The 24936-nt window shown below is 36.7% G+C and overlaps 1 protein-coding gene and 1 long non-coding RNA gene across 5 annotated transcripts in view; one reads left to right on the forward strand and one right to left on the reverse strand.

Moving 5' to 3' along the window:
* Positions 1 to 314: 314 nt before the first annotated feature.
* LOC141951557 (uncharacterized) lies at positions 315 to 2982 on the forward strand. Its single transcript, XR_012631381.1, has 3 exons — positions 315 to 489; positions 2652 to 2775; positions 2893 to 2982. It is a non-coding gene; the product is annotated as an uncharacterized LOC141951557 (long non-coding RNA).
* Positions 2983 to 3204: 222 nt separating this feature from the next.
* Positions 3205 to 24936, reverse strand: part of ASAP1 (ArfGAP with SH3 domain, ankyrin repeat and PH domain 1) — a 157536-nt gene continuing 135804 nt past the window's right edge. For 2 of the 4 annotated variants that reach the window (XM_074887925.1, XM_074887944.1), the window contains 7 exons: positions 23313 to 23366; positions 19554 to 19715; positions 16634 to 16700; positions 14381 to 14439; positions 11681 to 12183; positions 7826 to 7948; positions 3205 to 5881 (listed from right to left, as the gene is read on the reverse strand). In XM_074887925.1, the coding sequence (XP_074744026.1) occupies positions 5807 to 5881; positions 7826 to 7948; positions 11681 to 12183; positions 14381 to 14439; positions 16634 to 16700; positions 19554 to 19715; positions 23313 to 23366 (1043 nt within the window). In that variant the 3' untranslated portion in view covers positions 3205 to 5806. The remainder of the gene's footprint in view (positions 5882 to 7825; positions 7949 to 11680; positions 12184 to 14380; positions 14440 to 16633; positions 16701 to 19553; positions 19716 to 23312; positions 23367 to 24936) is intronic. The other 2 variants (XM_074887934.1, XM_074887954.1) reach the window with 2 other exon arrangements.

Here is a 24936-nt window from a genome sequence, read left to right on the forward strand (position 1 = left end):
GCTTTTTTCCAGCTCCTGGATGGGTTTTCATACAATAAAAAGATCTCATCTGAAATGAGAGCATGTGGCTGGCTGCAGCTCACTTACTGCCCAGCTACCTGGGGCTCTTCCTTTCCTGCCTAGTTACTAAAGTAGAGCTACTGAATCCAAAATCTACAACAAATAAAGGGAAGGTTAGGACACATGGATATGTAGGTCTAGAGCCATGGATGGGATGACTTACAGTATGGACAGATGATTACAGGCAGTATAATCTTCACTAATTGAAAAAATACCTGCTTTCGTCTTTGAGGTATCTTTGAAGCAGTGTGTGGCTACTGGTGTCAGCAGGTCACTAAGGAAGTCTGCAGGCTCCAACAGAAAACCCCTGCAAAATCCCTGCGTAACCCACAAACAGCTGCTGGCCTCTTCTATGCACGTTCAGCTCAAGGGGTGGCTCGTCTTTCTTCAGGCTGAAGTTCAGGAGCACGTTTCAATCCTTCCCGATAAGTAAGTTTTTGATTTTTATTTAACACTAAGAACTCCAGCTCAGAGGCATGTTGACACTTACTACCATAGCAGGGGTGTGGGAGCAGGGAGAGATGAAAAATATTACTAAACTAGGCTTGGGAGTAGCTTCAGAGTTAAGCTATTGCATGCTACTCCTTACTCTTTTAAGTTTACAAGTAGCTGTAGTAAGTTCTACCTGTGGTATTCCCTGGGGAAGAGACTGGGGAAATTAAGTTACCAAAAAACCCAAGCCTAATGCTATTGCTTTGAACCGAACAAAGGTAAATACAATGAAACCACCTCTAACACAGCCATTCTGGAGCAGTCTAGTTTGAGTTTTCAAGGGTGATTCATCTACACAAGGAACTGTGAGAGAAAAATCAGATTTCTAAATTTCTGGTGGTAACTGAAGTACAAGAAACATTTTCAAGCCTTAGGGAAAAAATCCCATGGGGGAATGGACCCAGTCCCATACTACCTTTCAGCCAAAAGCAAGAAGCACAAGGGGAGGGGATGTTTCTGATCAGATACTACAGGAACCAAGACCAAACTGGTAGGAACAGCAGAGTAGCATTAACAGTGGATTTAAAGTTCCATGTAAGCTTAAAGCTCGTTCAAAACGTTCTTCAGGTGGTACAGCAAACCACTGATCAGCTTCTCCTCTGCTCTGACATGGTTAGCAGATGTGACAGCTGTCACAAATTGCTTGTCCCCCACCCCCACTATTATAAAAAGAGACTAGAGGTGACACCAGCCTCACTGCAGCCAGGAGGATCTGTTCTGTAATTTACAGAGGAACAAAGCAGAGCCTGTACCGTGACACACTATCGTTTTTAGTGTACTCGAACAGCAGCTGATGAAAACTAGTCAAGACTTGCAGGTTTTGTGCATGCCGCAGCACGGGGGGGTGGGGGGGGGGTGTAAGCTTAAGTACAAGTTGACAAACAGCACTTAGCTTATCTCAAGAAGAAACCTGAGCACTCCCTCAGCAGATGACTGAGCTGTAAATCATGTTATGTACAGCCCTAAAAGTATCATTAAGACAACTTGAAATAGTTAGTTTTTATGAGATAAGAAAATTTTTGGCTTGAAGCTATAGAGATGAAAACATCTTACAGTCATGTGTGCATTCTGTTTCCATCTGAAAAGCCTCCAGCTGTGTTTTAGAAGAGCTAAAGTGTCTCATAAAAGCACCCCCAACAGCCTTAAACTCAAGACTAAGTTGGTAAGTTGTAAGAATTTAAGGCCTGAAGCTGAACTTTATTTACTTGGGGACGTTTACTCCTTTGTCATATTCTGGTTTCTTGCCACAGGAGGGTTACTGGTCTAGGGTGTGAATGGCATGAAACTACGTAAGAGGGTAGAGCGTGGGGAAAGTAAAGTTGTTGTTTGCTGATGCTCAGGTGAACTGTCACACAGAACTACAGTCTGGGGAGGGGGGAAACATCTGAAAACAAATCATATTTATAGGGTTGGAATGTTTAGGTTTTTGTTGGGCAGCGGGGAGAGATTTCTGAGTTTCCCCTCATTGGTATTTAAGATTTGCACCACTTTCACTGGTTTTGATTACCAGTCTTCTGTTCAACCGCCAGCTTTAAGTTTGCCAGGAAAAGGGTAAGCAGACAAACTCTGACCAAGGGAGTTCTCTGGGCATGCGTTTGTCTTGGTCTCTTCTGCTCTCAACAGTGTATGAGATATCCATCTCAATTTTGACTTGCAAAAGGAAATCAATACATGTCGCTGAAGAACAAGTAGTACAGGTAAGACAGAGAACTGAGGATACTGGAATCAATGGATGTCTGAATGCTGTTACCTGAAATACTGTGACAAGCTAGAAACTGAGCAAGAGCAGAATATTTAACCAGACCTCTTCCCCTGCCCCACATCCATATTTCACACACCCCTCGCCCCATATGTTTCGTCTATGTAAATTTAAAAGCCCAAAACTAACCGAGCAGAATATTCTATGATGAGCCCAGACACTACAATTCAGCATTCAAGAAGCTGTCTTATCACAATGGTCTCCTGAGCCCTGTGCTGTTGCAGTTACTATTTTTGATACAAACCAGATCTGATAACTCCACACACGAACTTTTCCTCTGGCTAAAGGATGTTCTCATTGCTCTCTAGCAATTTCAAGTGACTTGTTCTTTTTGGATCAGTTTGGACAGGAACGGGACTTAAATGAGAAACTTCTAAGAACCGAGTCAAGGAAGGGAAAAATAACCTCTGCAATCCATGTCGGAACTGAAATTCTGAGCAATAAAGTCATTCCATCCAGAAAAGGTTAGTACTGCTCGCGTCGCTTTGCGAGCTGCTGTCGGGTTTGGTAATCCTGCCCACGGAGAGGAAGGCCGTACACGGGACAGAGGGCCATGCTGAGCTGTTCTTTCCAACCTGAAGGGCCGGCTGCAGAAAACAAGACGCACAGAGCTGCCTTTCTGTAGAGCCTACTGAAGCCAGAGAAAAAGCAAATCGAAACTCATGGACAAAGTAAGTGTTTTGATACTAACTTTAGTAAGTAAAGTTTTCCAGATAAAGGCAATTTCATCCATATTTAACAGCTGTTCGAGAGAGACACATTTAATTGTATTATATAAGGGGTGCTTTGTATTAAAGAGAAAACATTTCAGGTGTTTTAGTTCTACCTGTTTGAAATCCAGACCTTCTCCCTAGAAGATATTCCAGTTGACAAAAGGGCCTTGTTCAGATATCTGGGATCAACTGAATACATTTATTTAAAAGCAATTTTAAATATTAAAAAAGTAGAAATTAACACATACAGTACTCAAAAACTGTCACATTAAATACATGTGAATAGACATGTGTACTGATGTTTTACCTTAACATTCAATGAGAAGTCAAGATTTTAACTAGTGGCATGACCAGATCTGGTTTCTGTACACGTTGATGTACTATGTAATAAAAAAATAAATAGCAACTGTTGTTCAACAGTAAATAAGACATCATCTGCAGAGCATACTTCCCCCTCTGGGGGCACCTTCCCCTGCCCCTCCCCCCAACCCCTTATCAGCTAACTTTCCATAAAGATTTAGACTTTCCAAATACTATGTCATATACAAAATTGCAGACAGTGGCTCATTGAGTTCAAATATAATACTGTACTTAAACTCAATCAATATCATACATTTTCAGATTTCTCATGACCCACAATAAGCCAGAATAAACAGAACTATTGTTCCCGATGGAACTAATTTAATTTTATAAAATGCATATGTATACTATTTTAAAGAGCATAGAAAAGAATAGACATTTGACTCTACATAATTTTACATGCCTAGGTTTTCTTTATATGATTTGCTTTTATCAGTTTATTTCAAGATCACTTAAAAATACAATTGACCACAAAAGTGAATAGGTTTTGTTCTTTAATGCAACTTAAAACACTGTAGTAATGGATAAAATGGAATGCTAAATAAATGCTAAACCTGACTTCCCTTCCATAAAAAACAGAATAAAGTCTGAAATACTGGAGCTGGTAATACTGAAGATTAGACGCCAGCAGGCTCGCTCACTCATTGCGTAATTTTTTTTTTTTTTAATAAACTTTTGTTATAAATGATAAAACCATGAACAGGTGATAAATGTTTTGCATTTTTTCCATGTGGGATTTAGACTGATACTTGTTTCTATATTAACCACAAACAGAATTAAATATTCACTGACTACAGTCTTGTAAAACTGAATTAAAAATGAAAGCCCTCAGAAAGTCTGAGATGTGCTTTTATGAAATGAAAATCTTTCCATGCAGCCAAGACAATCTGCTTTGAAATAGCAGTACTAGGTACTGAAGCCAAAATAACATTTAAAGCAAGTAATACAAAACTACATATGAAAGTCATGGAACCTGCTACAGACAAACTATGGGAAAAACAGAACTGCATTATGTTTCAAAAGTTAAAAAATGATGTTGAAGGTGACACAGGAAATGAAAGTTTCCAGTAATACATTTAAGTGTTTTCTGGCAATGCAACTTTATACCAACTTTCAAGAAACCTCAGGTCAAATACAGCCTTCCGAAGATTTTCTTAGAAATTAGCATTATAAAGGTATGTCTGTTACTTGGTGCTTTGAATTAAGACTATTACAGTTGCAGTTTAGTGAGCTCTACTAAAACCAGCCTGATACTTGTGATCCAAGTTCTATCATTAACAGCCTGATCAAATGCATGAGAGGTCATCTTAACTTCCACTTTTTAGAGCAACTAAAAATAATTTAAATTTATCCTTATATCACCACTTAAGAAATTTTATTTTAGGTAACTAACTTTTAGCAAGGTTGAAGACAGAGGAAAAAAAACCCCACAAAATCATTTTTCAAAAAGCCAATTTAGCTATAAACAAATACTGTTGCAAGCTCACATTAATCTGAATAGCAATTAAGTTAAAATGTTCTTTTCCTCAAATGTAGCTATATGACTACAGTACTACTTTTGTACAAAGGCAGGTTTCAAGTAAGCGTCTAAATGCATGCATAATGTCAACAGTTAACATTTTCTAGAAGTCCTTGGTTACTAAGAATTCAGTGAAAGAAACCAGCAAATTTCACATATATCTACTAAAGAACAATATGACTAATTGTCATTAAAATAAGTTTTCGAATGAAATAAATTTGTAACTTTTTATAGTGAGGTAATATCACAGGGGAACTGCAATCACAGTTTGGCATAGGTCCACATAATATAAACATGAAATGCTGTATGCACACCATAAAACATTACTGTTATCTGTAAAGTCAGTGAATATTTGTCTTCATAGTTACACTTAACTGAGCACTATATTAAATAAATACCGAAGTGGGTTTCATAGCTGTAAACTGCATACACTTATAAACTGCAGACTGATTTTTAAATTGTCCAAAACCATTCACTCATTCTAACTTTCTGCTAATTGTATATTGAGAATACCGAGTTATTAGGAACAGTCATTTCTGTACAGTTACATGGTTGACAGAGACCACCTATGTTTGGAAAGCTGGCAGTTCATACGTATTTTTAACAGCATAGATAGAGATGTAAGTGCTAGATGCCAAGGATGGCTTCAACAAACCCAATAAGGCGTGCCAGGTTCCAAGGCTACCATAATACTGGCAAAGGCAGAATAACACAGTATATTTACAATACATATAATTCAACCTCATGAGGTGAAACTTAAATGAATTCTTAATTTGTAACAGCAGCTATATATACAGTTGTGCACAGGATTACAGGGAGGCAGCAGCGTTCGCTTTTGCTAAAAAGCCCGTCTTGCATGAAGAATGTGCAATGCTCAAGTTTAGGATTTTTTGTTTGTTTTTACTAGTCTGACAGAATGTGCACAAAGGACACTGGAAAGACCCCTTTCCTCTCTGGCTGTCCTTCGATGTGGCCAATCTGCAACACAGGAGAAAAACGTACATATATAGGTGCGTGTACACATGGGAGTTTGTAGATGGCATTTACTTCAATCAGAAGGGGAAGAACTGCATGGATCCTACAGAACCCTTGCAACTTCTTGGATAGTTTAAAGCAGAACTTAGTTAACGTTTGAATTTGCATAATGGAACTAAATAAAACCCTACAAGCATATTATAAATAAGACAAGCCAACTAAATCTAAAGAGAACAAAACCACAATTTTATTTGGAAACCTACATATGCCACTGAATTTCAAGAATCTCACCAAAACAGAAGCCTCATTTTCTTTTGTTTGATAGACTAACTCTCTGTAACAAGCTATATATCTCTGAAAAACATTCATCTTAGTTAACTGAATAAATCCTAAACATCTCACTTAAGGGAAATGTCTGCTACAGTTGTGAAGTTACTTATGATGATCTATCTGCATGCTTCACTTGAAGTGATAAAAGCCCACCTATTTTCTCATTGAACTAGCATGATTCCTAATGATTTATGTGCATACTTGTGTTTGTAACAAATCACAGTATTGTCTGATTAAGTATCCTTCATGTACAACTTCTTACATATTTTGCATAATAATTTATAAAGAAATAGCCAAGCAACTTCTAAATAAAAAAAATGGTGCCTTCTATATGAACTTTAAATATTTAAAATGCATAATTATAAACAACTGTCAAACTGACAGCACTGGAGTAGTAGTCTTGACTGACCACATAACGCTCTTCTCATCCTGCTAGAGTGCTGCTCACTACTTTCAGAATAATAGTGTACCTCCTTCCTCTTCCAGCAGCTAACAAAATGGGAAGGGGAAACATGCAGGGCTGGCCATTTCCTCTTGTGGAGCCAAATTTTTGAAGCATATGAGTCAACAGCCCTCGTTTCCCTTCTCAGAAACACTCAGAATGGAGCACTTCATGGAACTTGTTGGGCACGTACCCAGGGATCTTAAAAAGCCACTTCACAAAGGAGATTCAGCAACTAAGGCAATTGTAATCAGGGACTGGATGATATGGTTAACACAGCAGCTTTTCATTGGGCATTGCTCTTTTGATACCATCTTTTCAGTGTGGAATATCTTCCACACTTAAATGTTGAGAGGAAACCATGTAGCTAGAACCAAAACAGCAAAAGTTGTGCTGCACTTAGATTAGGAAATCATAGGCAGCATTGTGATAAGAATTTGTTTTAATCAAAATGAAATCTGTCTCATTTTCCCCAATAATAATTCTTAGGTAAGGAAGTATGATGTAGTATGGCTTTGGAGGCAAGAAGTAGTGTCAAGGGAGGGTTGGAGCCTTTAAGTGGGATTGAGAAAAACCTGGTGTTAGCACCCAAGAACCAAAGAACAACACGCAGTCCAGAGTAGGGGGGAGTATGATACAAACCAATGGCATGGGAGGGAAGAAGGGAAAGAAAATGTTAACTACTTTTCATTTAAGGAGGAAAATCATCAGCTTACAGCACTAATTACAGTTTTTCAGACTTCCAGCAACCCCTGTGGGTATAACTTAACATTTCTGGTGAACTGAAGATAATTACGTATCTCATTTTTCTGAAGACTCTAAGCATGCTAAATGAAGTAAAAATCACCACCTCTTCATTTAATGAAAGACAAGCATGCATTACAAAGAGTGACACATGTAAATACACGTTGCTATGAGCCAGCAATAAAGCCAAACCTAGTCAGGATGTTTCTAGCAGACTCCCAGGAAGAAACAAACCCTACCAGAGAAAGGGGGTCTTCTCTAATACCAGTTTAATGGCTGGATATTAGCTCATGCAAAAAACTCCCCCAAAACCAACAAAATAAAAACACCAAAATAACGAACACCACCCCCCCCCCAACTTCGGAAAAAGAGGCTTTCCTTTGGAAATCATAAAGAAGTTATGTGGAACTATAAAAGGAAAAGATACATACCCACCACTCTTGGTCCTCTTCACCAGTTACAATAATTACTTCTCCTTCAACAAATGTGAGCTCATCATCATTATCTGCCTGACAGTCGTAAATAGTCTTCACTCGCCTAACTTTGTTTTTCCCCTAAAAATAGAATGAAGTTTTAGATGAAGGACATGAACAGTGAAAACATATATATGACATCAATTTTGCCTTTCAGCTTTGTTTTATTTAACAAGAAGGTGAAGACTGCAGGGAAAGCAATTTGGTAATCGGGGACATAAAAATCAAAAAACGCTGCTTCAACAAGGATATTAAAAAAATGACCTACACAGGTGTAGGTTTTCTTTTTCTTAAGATTTAGAACTCCCAAGAGGTTTTTAACGTGTAGGGCACAGCTTAAGTAACCTACGCTTCCTCCAGTAAAGAAAGTTTAAATAACATCTTTACATTGTTCCAGTCCACAAACACCCTCTTTCTCCTTTAATAACATACTTCATTAAAAAAACCCACGAGGAACAGAAAATGAAACCCAATCTCCTCTGAATGTTGCAAGAGTGGTAAGGGCTGAGGAAAATGCTGCACTGAAATCCCAGTATTTATTACAGTTTTAGTTTTGGATCTACTGCAAAAATACAGTAGCCTATGTTTTCAGATCTGCTTATAGGACTGGAAATCATTTTTTGAGTGATTTTTCATCCAGAATATTAGAAATTTCTTACTAAAAGAATCTTAATTTCAGATGGCAGTACTATTTTGTGATGATAATTCACAATAGGTATTCTCACAGCTCTACCATTCTGAGTCCAAGTATTTTCTAGGTCATACTTTGCTGCATACTGCTAATTCACATGAAAAAGCCTGAGCCATGGACTCCTCCCCGAACATATGTTCTCATGGCAGGGAAAATGCTTTAAATTATTCCCAAATAGAGTAAGGAAGCAATATTCATACCAAAACACTCCTGCTACTTTATATTCCGGTATTTTCATACCCACACTTCTTCAAAATCTACAGTTCCTTCTTTGAACAGAAGTAGTCAGATAACAAGAATGCAAAAAAACAAAGAAAAGCACAAGGAGATGAGAAGCAGAAGGGCTACAAAGGAAAAAAAGTCAGCAGGTTTAGAGGAATTTGAGCCAAAAGTAACTTTACAGAGGAAATTTCCTAGGGAGCTTTCTCTTTGCTATTACCTACCCACTTGAAATACCTCCACGTTTTGGCAAAAAAAATACCCTTGCAGATCAACAGCAGAACAGACACACAGCAAAGAGCATTCATACTAAACTGAAGGTACAGAAAAATAACAATTATAGAGGGATCTAAGGGACAAAGCAGTTAACAACACTAAAAAACCCCCCATATTTGAGACAAATGAACAGGAATATCTGAAGTGAAGTTCATATGAGATCAGAAGTTTTTTTACAGCAAGGGTTTGCTGCAGCAAGAAGTTACTTCAAAGAACGCTTTCTCTCTTTTTTTTAAACAAATTCATATAATTTGAACAAAAATCTCAATTATCACTAGGGACTGGAATTCAGTATGAATGGGTATTTGGGGCCAGTCCCAGCTTTCAACTCCAGAGAACCTTTACAAACTGAGAGTGCTTCCAATCAATCAATCCTCCAGTGAGGAAGGGAAGCAGCTACTTCTACCAGATAAAAACTGTCTCATTCAGTAAGAGACTAAAGAAAGTTAAATTCCTCTAAATGTAACTCAGCTTGTAATAACACATGAAAAATGATGACAATTGCTCCTGGTTCCTTCAGATTAGTAACACAGATGACGCTTTAATATTCTATCCCTTTCACTTTGGAAAGCTGTAAAAAGAAGAATTTAAACCTGAGATATATTTAATCTGGGGAAGGTTTAAAAAAGGATGGATCTGAAGAGTATATATCTTCCAGAACACAGTTGGTGGAACTGGTGTGTAAAGAAATAAAAGCAATTCCAGGACATGTAATTTCCTACTATAAAACAAACACCCCCCACCCCCAACTCCTTGTATCCAAAGTTAATACGTATTAAGAAGAGACTTTTATGCTTAAAACTGAATAATAATCAGCTGCTGTGGTCATTAATAATCCCTCCATGCTCTTACATTCAACACATTTTTGTTTAAAAAGAAGTATTTTGTCTCCATCATGTAAAAAAACCACACACAAAAAGAACACTCAAGTGCTCAGTGTAATTTTAGAAGCACTCAGAGCAAGTTTCATTTCTCTAAAAATATCCTTGCAAGTCCTTATACGTTAACAGCATTGGTATTTTTTACCTAACAATTCTGAACAATTGATTTTCTAGAACTTTCAATAAAAACGTGTGCTCATCTATTTAGTGGCTAAATAGTCAAACCCAAGAGTGAAGTACCCACACGTACTAGTGGCTGCTCTCATGGGCCTTACTGTTGCACTGTGATGTAGCATTTCACCAGCTTATGCAGAGAGAATACAGCCAGAGGATGAAAATGGAGGCAAGATACCTTAAGAGGGATTCTTGCACTTTATTATCTGAGCAAGGAAGACTGCAGTGAACAAGAAGAGATACACGTGTGCACATAATGATGTGTACAAAAGTGGGAAGTAATTATCACAGACACATCATAATTTTGATCACTGCAAAACAGTGGAACTATTTAATTTACTGCATATGTGAAAATGGCTGACTTGTGAGAACACTGCATTTTTCCTCAGAATTTTTCTGTAGAAAGGCGAGAGTTTAACAAAAACCAAAACAAACAACTAATCTGCTATTTGATTTCTTTCCTTCTTTAATAAAGTGACAAATAGATGAGAATGTCCAACGTTATTTGCCTGCTTACATTTAAAAGTATGTAAGTAAACAAATCGTAGTTGCAGATACCTTTTGATTAGATCCCTATACTATTTTATTTAATACCCAGAACACTCGGGAAGCCCAAGCAACAACCCCATCGCTCTCAGTCTAGACAGGAGCTTACAGATAAGTCCATGACAGAAGCCAAGCAGAGAGATGGCTTCACAGAGTGTTCTTCCTCAATCACAAGAAGGGAGAAACTCACCCTCTGCTTTCACTACAAGAATGGAAGTCTTATTTCCTTTTACATAAGTGCTTTGCATAGCCAATTTGACAAGCAAAACCATCTCCTTTTTGATGTATTCTTAATGATGAAAATCTTAAAGAGAGCTCTGGAGTTTCATACAATTTCAATATACATATGCATGAAGAATCCTCTGTTGGATGGAAATTGCACTGGTTAGCAAGATGAACAGCAAGATGAATTGGAGGTTGAACAAGGAGACTTGGAATCGAGTTACACTTCCAGCTCTGCCACTACACACCATCCAGCAATGTCAATTTTGCCACTTGAGCAATATATCTGAACCTTTGTTAACCACTTAAGTGCACTGACATTAAATACTCACGATAGGAACATTTACTGGTTTGTCACAGTTGACTTTAATCCACTGACAATAGGCACTAACATCCCTTCTTAAAGCTTAAAAAAAATCAAATAAATAAATAATCTAGTAATCTAAGGCATACAAAGCAGTGAGCAAAGACAGCAGAGAAAACCACCAATTAATTCAGAATTATGATTGGCACAGATAAAAATGCCCAAGTTTCCTAATAAATGTAAATACACTGTCATGCTCCCAAGGCTATCATTTGATGTTATTAGTATCTGTTTCAGCATGCAAGAGGCCTTGTAAACCCCTGGCATTTGCTGAAGCTGCTTGGGAGTGAAAAAAAAGCACCTCATTCCCCATCCCATCCCGTAACATTGTGTTGCTTTGTGTGCATAGCTCAAGGGTGGTGGCTTTTTTTTCACAGATAGTCCTACAGTAACTTCAAAACCTTCCATGGATACTCTCAACTGGCTGGAATAATACCTACCATATTTATTTTCCTGGGAAGTGGCACAGGGGTTTCTGGCAGGGTATGTGTTAAGTCATTAGACTCTTCAGATGCTTGCCTTTGGACGGTGTCTCTAGATTGTACGTTTGGAGAAAGATCTAAGGAGTGAGATTTTTGATTTGCCTCTGAGGGCTGAGGCTTTGGAGATGCTTCTCCACCTTGAGTTTTAGCCAACAGCTCTCCTAGGTGAGGTTTTGGAGGAAGGTCCTTCATTTGCGGCTTTGGAGGCAAGTCTCCAAGTTGTGGTTTTGGTGGCAAATCTCCTAGCTGAGGCTTTGGGGGTAGTTCTCCAGGCTTTGGAGGTACATCTCCCACTTGAGGTTTCTGAGTTAATTCCAGAGGCAGAGGCTTTGGGGGCAAGTCTCCAGGTTGTGGTTTCTGTGGTATATCGATGGATAGTGAGGGCTTCTGAAAGATATCCGTGTGCTGATGGGATTTATCTATTGAAAGATGATGACTGGTTTCTATTTTTCTTAGTGCCACTAAAACAAAAAAGCATAACAATGTTTTTTCACAATCTCACCTTAATATTAAAGAACTTAGGCACATATCAGAACTGTAATTGTGTAATGACCACATGTTCACTGAGCCCTAATAACTGTCCATATGTCCTCCTAGTCTATGACAAATGCAAAATACATTACTTAACCCTCTTTCACTGAGGTTTCATTTAATTGCTCCTACTGGAGGGCAGGAGTGCTTAATCCAACAGCTAGTAGGTGTCAATTTATAGATTAAGTACTTAAGGTGAAATAAAATTATTGCCTTTTGGACCTAAACCAAGAAATATTAAAGATAAGAAAAGATGTATTTTGCAAAACAACTGATGTGACTGCAATGAAAATTCTCTTTAATGCCAATTATTCATATATAGAGTTGAACTCCATACAAAAAAAAAAATGCTGAGTCTCAGGATTAGTACCTGTAAAATCTTAAAGAGAGTGAGCGAGCAAGTATATCTATACAGTGTATAGACTAAACGGTAATATAGACATTCAAAATAAAACTAATAAAAGATAAATTATTGTAAATATTTACAATTTAGTAAAGATGAGAAAATTTAAATCAGTGTATTTTGCAGTTTTTATGGAAGGAAAGTGAAAACAGCTGATAGTTTTTCTCGGTGTCATGCATTGATTCTACTGCTAAGTTCCCTAAGAAAACTTGACTGAAATCTACCTTAAAAATAAAACCAAATCACCACAACGGAAAAACCCAAACCCCTAAACTAAACAACTCTATATTAAAGCAGATGAAGGGGGACAGGAGAGAAAAAAGTTATGATCCATGATGAAAGCAACACATTTTGACTAGAAGGAATAATTTTGTATTGTATTCAGCATTGCTTTAGTATTATATAATACAGCCAAAAAGGTGGCTTGACATTTTATTATGGAAGCAACAACACTCACTTTGGCTATCATCTACTGCAAAAACACTTCCATGCTACATTTATGGTTATTTATACCAACAAAGGAAAACTTAGCATAATTTCCATGAAAGAAATTGTACAGCTACTATCAGATGCCTCATTTAAAAAAAGTCTATGTTGATACTTATACATGGCTTTATCTCCCAGACTTATCCAGTAGCAAATGTACATGCACTGATCATCCACATTGGTTTGAGGCTTAAGTAAATGATATGAAAAAACTGATAGTAGCCCTTATCAAAGTGCTTTGATAATGATATAGGTATAAATTTAAATCAAGGAAGTGTTAACTTCCTTTGCAGTGGTACCCTATTGCATCACTGGTGTCTCTTTCAAAAGATGATATCATGTCATAATAATTGCAATTTAATGAAGCTGAAATTTCACATTTGCATTTTCTGTTAAAATGATTTGCACTCTCAATTTCAGTCATCTAGCTTCAGAAGTTTGGACAGGCTCTATAGTGATCACCCACTCATACAGATATAACATGTTTTTGATGGATTCTGTATCAGAGTGAGCTACAAGGTAGGTCCACTTTCAGCTTCATAGTCAACTGATGCAAGAACTCAAAACACTATATAAAACCTGCCATATAAGTTTAAAGAGAGACTAGAAAAAAAAAAATTTCTAAAAAGAAAGGGCCATAAGGTGTTTTACTGTGATGATGGTCTCAGCAAGTTCATCATCGATATATAAGCGAGCATGTAATAGTATCTGATTCTTTTCAAAGTATTTATAAGGACAACCACCCTGATCTTGAAAACATGGCAATGGACACAACTTACTTCAAGGGTATCAAGAAATTAGACTTATGGGTATTAGGAAGAAAAGAGAGTTTAGCAACGACAGTGGTCAAAGAAACAGAAGCCCAGAGAGGTTATCCATGGAGGTACTCAAAATGTGACTGGACATAGCCTTGAGCAACTTGCTCTCATGTGAAAAAGTTAGTCCTGCTCTGAGTAGTGGATTGGACCAGCTGACCTCCTGAGGTCTCTTCCAGCTTCAATTAGTTTATAATTTTTTTTTCTTTCCTCCTTATGTTCCATAGGTCTAACTATTTTTTTAGTTTAATACAAACCTTCCCGATCTTCCAAAATCCCTTCAGTTTTGCAGAAGTTTCATGGTTTGTAGAATTTTAGAAATAAAACTTTTGCTGAGAAGATCTATATATTTAAAACAAGTTTTTTATTTCACACAAATTTAAAAGATATCATTATGAGAATACCCACAAAGAGAACTCTTACCTTTTTGAGGTAGTTTGGGAAGAACTCTAGGGCCAAGTGCAGTTTTTGCAGTCCCAGTGCTAAATCAACAGATGTGAATTATTAGTGCTTATAACTGTTATAAAAGATACTTTTTATTTCCCATTTTTCCCCTCTACACATCCATAATTAAAAAAAAAAATCACATTTATTTTGCTTCATTTTGTATAACCGTATTGTCTGTGGATTAATCCTGAAATTTAAAGCACTGTTAGGAATGAACTCCTTTTTTCAGAGAAAAAGACATACAAACCCCACACAGCTTAAATGCTACAGGGTAGATTTATTCCATGAACTATGGTATGTGCCAAAATGTACTCTGAATATAGGTGAAGCTGAAAGGCCAGCTCAGTGGGCAGATCCTGAACTTTTAAGGAAAATTTAGTCTTTAAAATAATTGTATTGAAGCATTCAAAACATTATCTTTCTTTTATGTCAGTGGTTTGAAGTTTTCCAGGACTGAGCCTATGCCTTGTAGCCTACTCCATGGGTATGATACTGTATTACACAAACTGCAGCTGCATTAGGAGACAAAGTCTCTGCTACTCCATGAAAATAGTGATGATTGTGGGAAAGCAACATGCTTTACTCTGTCAACCTGTGTTACAGCTGTGTTAGCTACTTGTAGTGGTAAGCAACCATACAAGCAGGACAGTTGCGAGTAATTTCATTACAGCATAAAAATCCAAGATAGTTGCATATTGCCAAAATTTTCCATCTATGCTTTCCGTTGTAGGCATTTTTGTTCAAAAATAACACCAGGCTGGCTCAAATTTGCAAACATGGCACGTAACGGCTAAAGATATTACAAGTTTCAACAAAAACCCACAAAATTTCTTCCACCAAAACCACGCCTGAGTCACTTTTATAGAAAAGGACAGTGGAATAAAAGAAGAAAGCCAACTGATGTAAGGCATAAAAATCAAACAATAAGTAATCAAATAAAAATCAGTAACACCTCAAAATAATTACTCAAAAAAGAAGGAAAAAAGAAAAACAAGTGAGGCAGTTGCCAGAATACGTCAACAGAGCATAGTCTTATGCATCAACAGCCTTGAATTTGGTAGGTTTCTCTGAAGCTAACGTTTCAAAAGTAGTATGATGAAACACTTTTATCTTAATTTCCTAGCTTTTTTTAAATAGTCAAAATATATCATGACACAAAACTGAAAAAACAGCCAAGCTCAATCTTGATTCAATAAATAATTACCTCAGCCTTTATCTAATGTCATCCAGCACGAGTACCACGCTTTTACCCTTGTCTTACAAGTACCAAGTACAGCACCAGCTCTTTGTTCTGTAGAACATCACTACTTTTTCCCTGAATACCCAGTGCCACCTGGATGGATTCTGCAAACGTGGCAAGTCAGCTGTGCTACCAACAAAAGGCCCACTGCCTATCCTGAGAAGGCAGATCACAGACTGCAGAGTGTCCAGACACTCTACCTACACGTCTTCTACTGTGATTTGTTTGACGCTCCACATCCGTCTCCAGTCATGGCCTGATCACGCACACTCGTGGTCTATGTTGTGTTGCCTGAGGCACATGTTTATCAGAATTACCATGCTTTGAACCTCATGACCTTGGAATCACAACACAGATAAGGGGGTAACAAACACTAAGTGACAGGAATGTATGGCTATCCTTACTACTTCAGCTATTGAAAAAGACACATGTAATGTACTGACCTGATGAACTATGAGCTAAAAGCAGTTTGTGTTATTACAGACTGTGTGTCAGCACATAAGCTCAACAGACTGGAAAACAGTTAAGATGAAAGACTGAGATGAATTCTCTCTTATAGAGCTTTCTTCGATGCCAGCCTGTACCCAGAGTGACACTTAAGCTATGCAGCTACAGGCATGAGACCTCACACTGAAGCAGATAAAATGAAATGCCAGGAGACATGAAAATAAAACTTTTGTCCTGCTGGTCTGCAGTCTGAGGCAACATTCCCCAGCTCAGAGAGCACTTCTGTAGGAGCAGTAGATAGATTCTGGTACAAGTCGTTCTGTCCATCCCGCTCAAAGGATGAATTGTGTATGGACAGCTACAAACAAAGCGTAGGAGGCTCAATGAAGCCAAAGTATTTGTATGGTAGTAAGGCATGCAGAAAACTAATGAAGAAACATAGCTAGGATTTTACTTCATATGAAAGGCAATTTTTTTCTAATTTACAAATTAGTTATATTTAGACAAATTTTCATCTTTGCCTTCATACACACAGATTTTACCTTGACTGCTGAGACATCCCCTCAAACTTGTTTGCAGCCTTAGTTGAAGGTGGACCCAAATCATTACCTGAGGTGAAAAAAAGCACAATTTAAAAAAAACCATGATCATTAGGATAACTGAAATATAATCAGTAGAGGGTGCACTTAAAGCGAAGTACACATTCTTCCAAGTATCTTCTATGCAACATGTCTAAAGATTTCAAAGATCATTCTTCATTAATAATTTTGTAACTGAAAAAGCGGCAGGGACCATAATAATCCAACTTGACCTTTCATATAACACATTTTAAAGCAACTCACATCTGCTGTCAAGGAAAGATTGAATGACATTGCTGAGTTACTGCTGTAAGGCATTTATTTTGAATACAGTGTTTGAATTTTCTCTGAATAGAAGGAGATAATGCAGGCCAGCATCAAATAAATTTATTGTGGATGTTTACATTTTGAACTATGAGGCACATCTTCTTAAAACCACCGTGAATTTTATTTTATTCATAAAACATCAGATTTCTAAGGATTGGTATTTTATCCTACATAAAGAATAGCCCTTGCTGATTTAATGACCAAGTCAGTATGTTACCATAACCTGAACATTAACTGTTGCTAAAGAACCTGGGTATAGTCAATTCTGTCAAGAGACAGCAAAATCCAAACCCAAGTGCTTCTGAACTCCTTCAGCAGAAGGCTTCTCTCTCATTAACCATCACCATTCCCAAGGTACAATTATACTAACTACTTGTTTTAGTGCCTTTATCATTCCTCCTTCACTCCTCTATTACAGCACGTCTAAACAATCTTAGAACCAACTTCAACAACCATTAATAATTTGCCACTAAAATAGATGTAAAGTGACATTTAATGATGCAAGAACAAAAAATACTTCTCATGCAAAAGAATGACATATCTGCCTAGATACCATTCTTAGTGTGTTGAAGTCTAAATGAAACAGCAGAAAAGCCTCATGCTGATCCTTGCTAAAAATATGTTTATACTTAAAAGAAAAAAAACAAGAACAAAACAAAAAACCAGCAAACCCTTCACATGTAGATCCTATGGATAAAGCAAGGAAAAATGTGTCATGGTTACCATGGAAATCCAAAATAACCTAAATTACATTTTTAGAACATCTTTGAATAGTCACTTAATTTGCTTAGACATAAGCTAAGGATTGCTCTGCTTAAAACTTCAATTAATGCACAGATTAAAAAACAAATGGTGAAATTCAACATAACAAGAAATATAACAACACAGAAAAAAGCTTCTGAAAGGGAAAGCAGTGAACATCTGACAATTTTCTTAAACCAAAACCACAAAAGCAGATCCAAGAAACTCCCTCTTTTATAAACACAAAACTTAATACTTGCTTAAAATCCAAATGGACTTTGAAACAAGTTTTTGTACAGATCTCAGCTAAGAAAAAAACTTTTCCATCCACTGAAGTTTAGTCTGCACTGCAGAGCAGCAAAGAGAATAAGCAATGTTCTTCTTCAGCTCTGATTTGAAAAGGTACTCTATTGCTACAAGGTTCTTCATCTTCAAACTCCACACCTGCACCTTTCCCATATTTTTATGTTCCTTTATCTGTGGTCTAGTACTTTTAAAGAAAAGTCGGCACTGGCATAGCATCTGTTCCTCCCATACTTTTCGTTCTAATAGTGTTACATTATATAGCATTGTAGTAGATGGTATTCTAGGTGCTGTTTTGGACTTAAATATTCGGGTTTTTTTAAATTTTTAAAGTCCAAGCTCTTCAAAATGTCTTTACTACCTCTGAAATTGAACAAAGCTGTTAGACTCCAGAAGACAGGAAACATTTTTTCCATATCCCAGACATCTGAAAAGTACAGAACTGAAAAGACTGCCATTATTTGTATTCCCTGAGAAAAAGATTCTGCTTTTCACTGGACTCTGTAATTCTCTTCATATTATACCCTAGATTAAATCACATGTTCTACACATGAGTACTCCATGATTTACCACATTTGCCTCAATTTGCTGAAAAAAAAGGTGCTCTTGGGCTTCCCATTTTTTTTAGGCTAGTGATTTTGTGTTTGTATTAGAACAGAGAGACGATACTAGTAAGATATAAGTAGCGTATGGATGACCCCCCCCCATGTAAACATTGGATTCCAGCTCAAAAGTTTACAGATTTATGGAAATTATGTCACCAAGACTAGAATTATAGAAAATTACATGGGCCTGAGATTTATAGCTACTGGGAGAAGTTGACTGCGTAGAGCAATGTTTATTGAAGAGAGGAAGAATTTCAGTAGTCTGGAGAAATAGTTTCTAAAAAACAGAAAGGTATCCTGTTAAAAAAAGGTGCTGTTTCTGTGTAACTTCTGCAGGTAGAAGTATGCAAACCTATCAGTCTTTGTGTATGTACAGACAACATCACAAAACCTGAAAACATATTAAGACAACACATCCCCACCAGCTAGGTGCAAACACTTGACAGGAAAGATTTGGCATAGAGCCCAAGGAAACAAGCTCTTCTGGCAATCAGGAGAACCACACATATTCATCGAGGTCTATCTGCCCCAAATCAAGATCCATCTAGATCAACGAGCCGGTCAGAACAGGAGCAGGGGTGAGGAAGTAGATGCAGAGTAGATGCAGCAGATGAGGGGGCCGGGGTGGGGGCAACCTGGGCAGCTAGGGTAGAGACAGGGAGGCAGCAGAGGAGATGGAATTGGGCCCCAGGGGAGCATGGAATATTTTCAATTTTCTCAAGTGAGACTCAGATACAGAAGCCTGGAAGCTAGAGTGACAGAAGATAGAACTGCTGATTTATCTGAGCTGATGTGACATGAAGCTGCAATCATTGGAAAGCAAGCACCAGGTAAAAGAAACCAAAGATCATATATCATCCATTATAAAGGTTTTCCCCTGCCCTTTTGTTTTGCATTTCAAAACTCACCCCAAGGAATTGGGCCCTTATTCTGGGGTCCATGAGGTAGTGGGCTTGGTGGGTCAGAGAGGGTTCTTTTGTGTCCGGGGGGTGGGGGAGGTGGTCTCTTCTTGGAAAGAGTGGAGCTGCCACTAGAGGTTTGAGTGCTTAGAGGGAGGGTTGAAGGTGGGCCTGCAAAATAACAAACAACCTTCTTACAAATACATGTGCATAAACATCAAAGCAGCACTGAAAAATTCACAGTCAGACCCACAGCAAACTGCAGCAAAAGACTAAAATAAAAAAGACAAGCCATGCCAAAACACTGTTTAGATTAAACGACACATTCACCACATTTTTATCCATCTTAGCTGTGGGAATATAAGCAACTTGACAATAGAATGACACACGTACTTATGTTTAAAAAAATAAAGGATTAATCACTCCAGAATTCTAATTTTAGGCATTGGGTTTTTTTTTTAAAAAAGCATGAAATCTTAAAATTAAGTAATATTTAGCATGTGGGATTAAAATTACTATTAATTTATACAGAATGAAATAGCTTTCTAGATGTTCTATTACGTGGGGATTTTTTTTCCCCTCCAGAGCATCCCATACAAATTCTGTTAATAAATTTGGGGGAGGAGGGGAATGAAATCAATCTACCTACAAATTTTCCTTGCATTTTGAAAATAGGACTGTAAGCTTAATAAGTTTTTCTGTACTTATCTCCCCTTTTTTTCTGGGGCTTAAATACATCAGAATATGCATTTTTTTGAGCAATGCAAATTGTTGTGTGCAGTGTCTATTAAATAGACATCAGAAAAGCCCTTTCTGAGGCTGAGATTAGATATTGAATGGTTGCATTGCTTGTAAGAGTTTAAGCCGTCACCCCTACCCTTAAAACCCTTTACTTCCACCTGCATCAGTGTTGCCACAGGTATTATTCACTACAATGCATGTTTTACAGGATATGGGAACAGATACAGATTAAAAGACAAAATAACCCAGAGGGAAGACAAGAGTTTTCCCTAATCAACTTCACCATTCACCTTCAAAAATGTCTTTGATAAGAGGCTCAAGGAAGCAGGCAGTGCAGGGCACAAACATGCAGTGAGGGGACAACTGTTCAACTCAGCTGCCATTACCACCAGAAGAAATTACTTGTAACACTTATCTAAATTAGTTCTACATTAGGTTAGAACAGCTCTAAGGGTTTTGTTGTTGGAGTTTGGGTTTGTTTTTTGTTTTTCTGGGGTTTTGTTGTTGTTTTGTTTTTAATCTAACCAACAAATAACACTTCACTGCAATGATGATCTTGCAGTATGATTTGCATGCAAGAGAGCCTTACCATTATAGGCTCTGGATAAATGCCAAGAAATCAACATCAAGTTTTAAAGTTTATTTATAACAAGTTTTAAGTTTATCATCACATATTTTTTGTAACACTATAGAATCAACTTGCCTATTTTCGAAAACCTAACTTAATTGGAACAGTATGAGACAAAAATATTCATTTTGTTAAACAGTATGTACCCTAACCTGCACACAGAACTACAGCTGCCTCTCTAAAAATATTTATTACCAGTCTCTATAGGTAGACTGAAAATCACCAAAGTCTGCATTCTTTCCCAAATTACTATACATCATAAAAGTATTAAAATCAGTAAATAATAATATGCTGAAATTCCTTAGGTGAAATAGTAAACATTGAAAAAAGTAACTTCAACTGTCCGATAAGCTTGTATACATTTGCCAGGTATTTTCTGAAGGTGACCTCCTTCTTCCTTCTTTAACCCAAAGAAAAGATTAATAAAACTGCCCATAATGAGTAAATGATTCAATCTATTTTCTTCCAGATTCAAGCCTGGACGGCCTTTTGCTGCTCAGGAGAATCTCTCAACCACAACCCCAGGAGGTATTTTGGGCCTGGCTTTCCATTAATTGCTTACTCTTGTAAATCAAATTATTTATTTTGCGATTGTTCCTCTCAATTTACTTCCAAGTTCACAAAACCATTAAATGACAAGCAGTTTAGTGCAAATTAATGACTGTTCCCCAACTTGTATCCTTTCTCATTTTAATTTCTTCCATGAGCTTAAAAAAGCAAGCCAATTTGAACCATGCATTGAAATGTTTCTGCCAGCAAAAGTAAAAAACTTCTCATGCTAAGTTCTGACTGACAATCCCCTAGACTTCTGCAAGTTACAAATTCTTTAGGTCGCTTAAATAAATATGAATCAAAGGTTGTTCTATAAATTGTAAATCACAGTATATCTAGGAGTGGTAAGGGGGAAAGGAAAATTCAATATCCTGTGTTAACAGAAACATTATTTTTAAAGCACGTAGAAAACATACACAGAATGTCAGTACAGTATTTTTCTCTTGTCCTGACATCTCGAAAAGAAGTTACACACTTCCAAAATGTCTGCAAGAGCGAAAGGCCAACGCTGCAGAGGTTCTGTCCTACCACCACCTAGTGTCCTGCTCTTTGTATTGCACTACAGCCTTCCTACTCAACGCTACACGGTCTCCAGCCCTGCCACAAGTGACAAATAGTTCAAACTTGTCTTAAAGGAAAAAAAAGTGGAGGAAATGCATTGAAATAGTATTATGTGCTTATCGGAAAAATAAAACTTCAGACATGAAATAAAATTTGTACTTTTTATTGTCAATAAAATGAAGAATCCTTCTCTATAAAAATAAGATTTAGTAGGATTAAAAACTCTTGAAATGTAGTTATATGGAAATATTTTTTATATTTCACACTAGTAGTATATCTCCAGCCATCACAGAATAATTGAACAACATTATCAGTTAATAGCTGTCAAAAGTTCACATGGCATACAACAGCTCCAGGGAAAAGGTGTTAAGGTATTAAAAACAGTCCATCTTTTTGAACCCTGAACATTTCTTCCTATATTAATTTTGTGGAAGGAATAAATATGAATTTAGAAGTCACATACTAATGATTAGATGGCTGAAATACAAAATAACCTACTTTGAAATAAACAGAAAATAAAGGAAAACTTAAAAACATCTTTTCAGAAAGAGGTATAAAGTTACATCATGCTTTGAATAAAGCAAATGTGGGAAGAACTGTGGAATCTAAATCAATTTATGGAAACAATTGGTGGAATACTACAAAGATCTGATGATGTATGAAGTGTTGGTAAAATTATTATAAAATACTTTGTATTACATATATATACACGCAAAATCTCAAAAAAATTCTTACATGTTATTTTTAATTATGCAGGACTAGCCAGATATTTCTAAGTAATAATCAGAGCAGTAATTTTTCTCGATCAAAGATATTTTCTAATTCTAACCAGGCAGCAAGCTAATCATTTTTACTCCATAGTCATCTTAATGATGATTTTTCACATTTCATGTAAAGCATTTGCCTCACAAAAAAAAAAACCCAAAACCACACACAAAAATCTTGACCTAGATTTTTTAAAATTTTGCTTCCATGGGGCTCTCTTTTCTTCAGTTAGCTGGGAGCAGTTGCTTTCAGTAAAGCTGCTGTCATCTTTTATTACTACTTCTTATTACAAGGATCACACTTTCATGTATAAATAGACCAAATCTCAAATTTATTGTACTAAGGTAAGTAACTGGAAAAGGTCTACAATTAACTACAATTAATTGCCCTTCAGCTTTTGTGCAGTTAGTAGAGTTATCTATTAATTTGTGTACTTGTGGAACCATGCAAAGCTGTTAACATCCACTCAACAAATAGTGGGTTTAGAGTGTAAAAACCTCACATTTGTATTTATTTTTTACCACTTAATGAGAGATATGGAAGAACCAGTATTCCAGTTAATGGTAGAATGGGTACTGCAAAGGAAGGTGTTTATATTAAAAACAGTATTTTCATTAACAAGTGTTGTTGTATTTATTTTCAACATTCTTATGAGTAACAATTCTGCAGTTATCACTAAAAGCCTTCTTCAGTTTGTTTTTCTTCAGATCATCTATCTTCAGTACTGAAAATAAGACCATTAATTAAAGAAAAAATTATCACGAACAATCTGAACAAGAAATCTAAGAATATACGTTGATTCTACATTACCATCTGAAGTATATTTTATAATTAATGCTAAAAAAAAGTCCTGTTTAAAAAGAGAGCCAAGATTTATATTAAAGAATGTTGTATTTTGGGTCGATGCACAAATATAAAAAGACACATGAAATCAACAGTTGTCAGCCTTCCTTTCCTATTATGGTACTAAAAAAAAAACCACAGAGTTTGAGTGGGGTAACTACCTATTATTTAACCAAAATCTACAACACATTTATAAGAAAATTTAAAAAATAAGTCTTTAAGCATATGCAATAGAGCCATACAATCCTGAAAGCATTCAAATCAACAGAAGAAATAGGATAACCTCAAAGGCTGAAGAGGAGAAACGAGATTAAATACCACAGTATATACAATGTTAGAATTCTAGACTAAGAAAACATTTGTAGTTTAAATTAGGGACTCTGGTTAAAAATGGCAGTAGAGACTATCTGTCTAATGCCTGATATGCCATAGTATGATGCAACCATGAAAAAATAAATAGCAGGAAAGAATGTTTTGGTAGAGTACTTCCAGCAGAAACAGCAAAGTTTTGATGCTGTTCCTATATTTCCAGTCAGCTTTATTTAAGAAAGCTGACAGCAAAAGTACAGAGAAGGGACATGCTAACAACTTGGATGATAGGAGAATGACAATACTCTTCTGTCAGAAAAGGTGAAATATGCTTAGGTTGTTTGTAACAAAACAGAAATGGAGTCCTGTATGATTACTCTCCAGATAGTGCCCTGATGCAGATGCTAATGACAGAAAAATCACCAAAGCTATATGATAATGCTGGTACATGAACAAAGTAGTTTAGTGGACTTGAGAAGATTTCCAATTCTGTGAGCAATGCAGTCAGACAACTTCTAGAAGTTACTAGTACATGCAAATAAGCTAATTTGTTTAGAAATTGAGTCTGATCAAGTGAAGAAGGCAGATTTTATGACAATGGTATCTGCAGTATCAGTGGACTGGAACCACAGAGGAAATGCCTTTGGGTTTATGTACCTAACGTTAGAGCTGTGAAAGAGACTGTAAAATGTGCAAGCTTGTATTGAAGATCCAAACTTAATTTCATTGCATAAAATTGATCCCTAACCTCTGTGTTCATCCCATATGAGAGAAATAGGCAGAACTATTAAAAATCAATTAGCTTTCAGCTAAAATCAAGGAAACCTGGCTTAGATTGCCTAACAGTTCTACAAAACTAGTTAGCAACATTGCCCTCGCACTGGATTTGCAATTAAGGTTGTGCAAAAGTTTATTTAGCTACTGTGCTGAGTCATGCAACTACTTAAATGTTGATTTTTTTTTTTTTTTTTAAAGCTTTTTGTAAAAAAACTG

This window comes from Strix uralensis, chromosome 1, assembly GCF_047716275.1.
Source record: "Strix uralensis isolate ZFMK-TIS-50842 chromosome 1, bStrUra1, whole genome shotgun sequence".
Lineage (NCBI taxonomy): Eukaryota > Metazoa > Chordata > Aves > Strigiformes > Strigidae > Strix > Strix uralensis.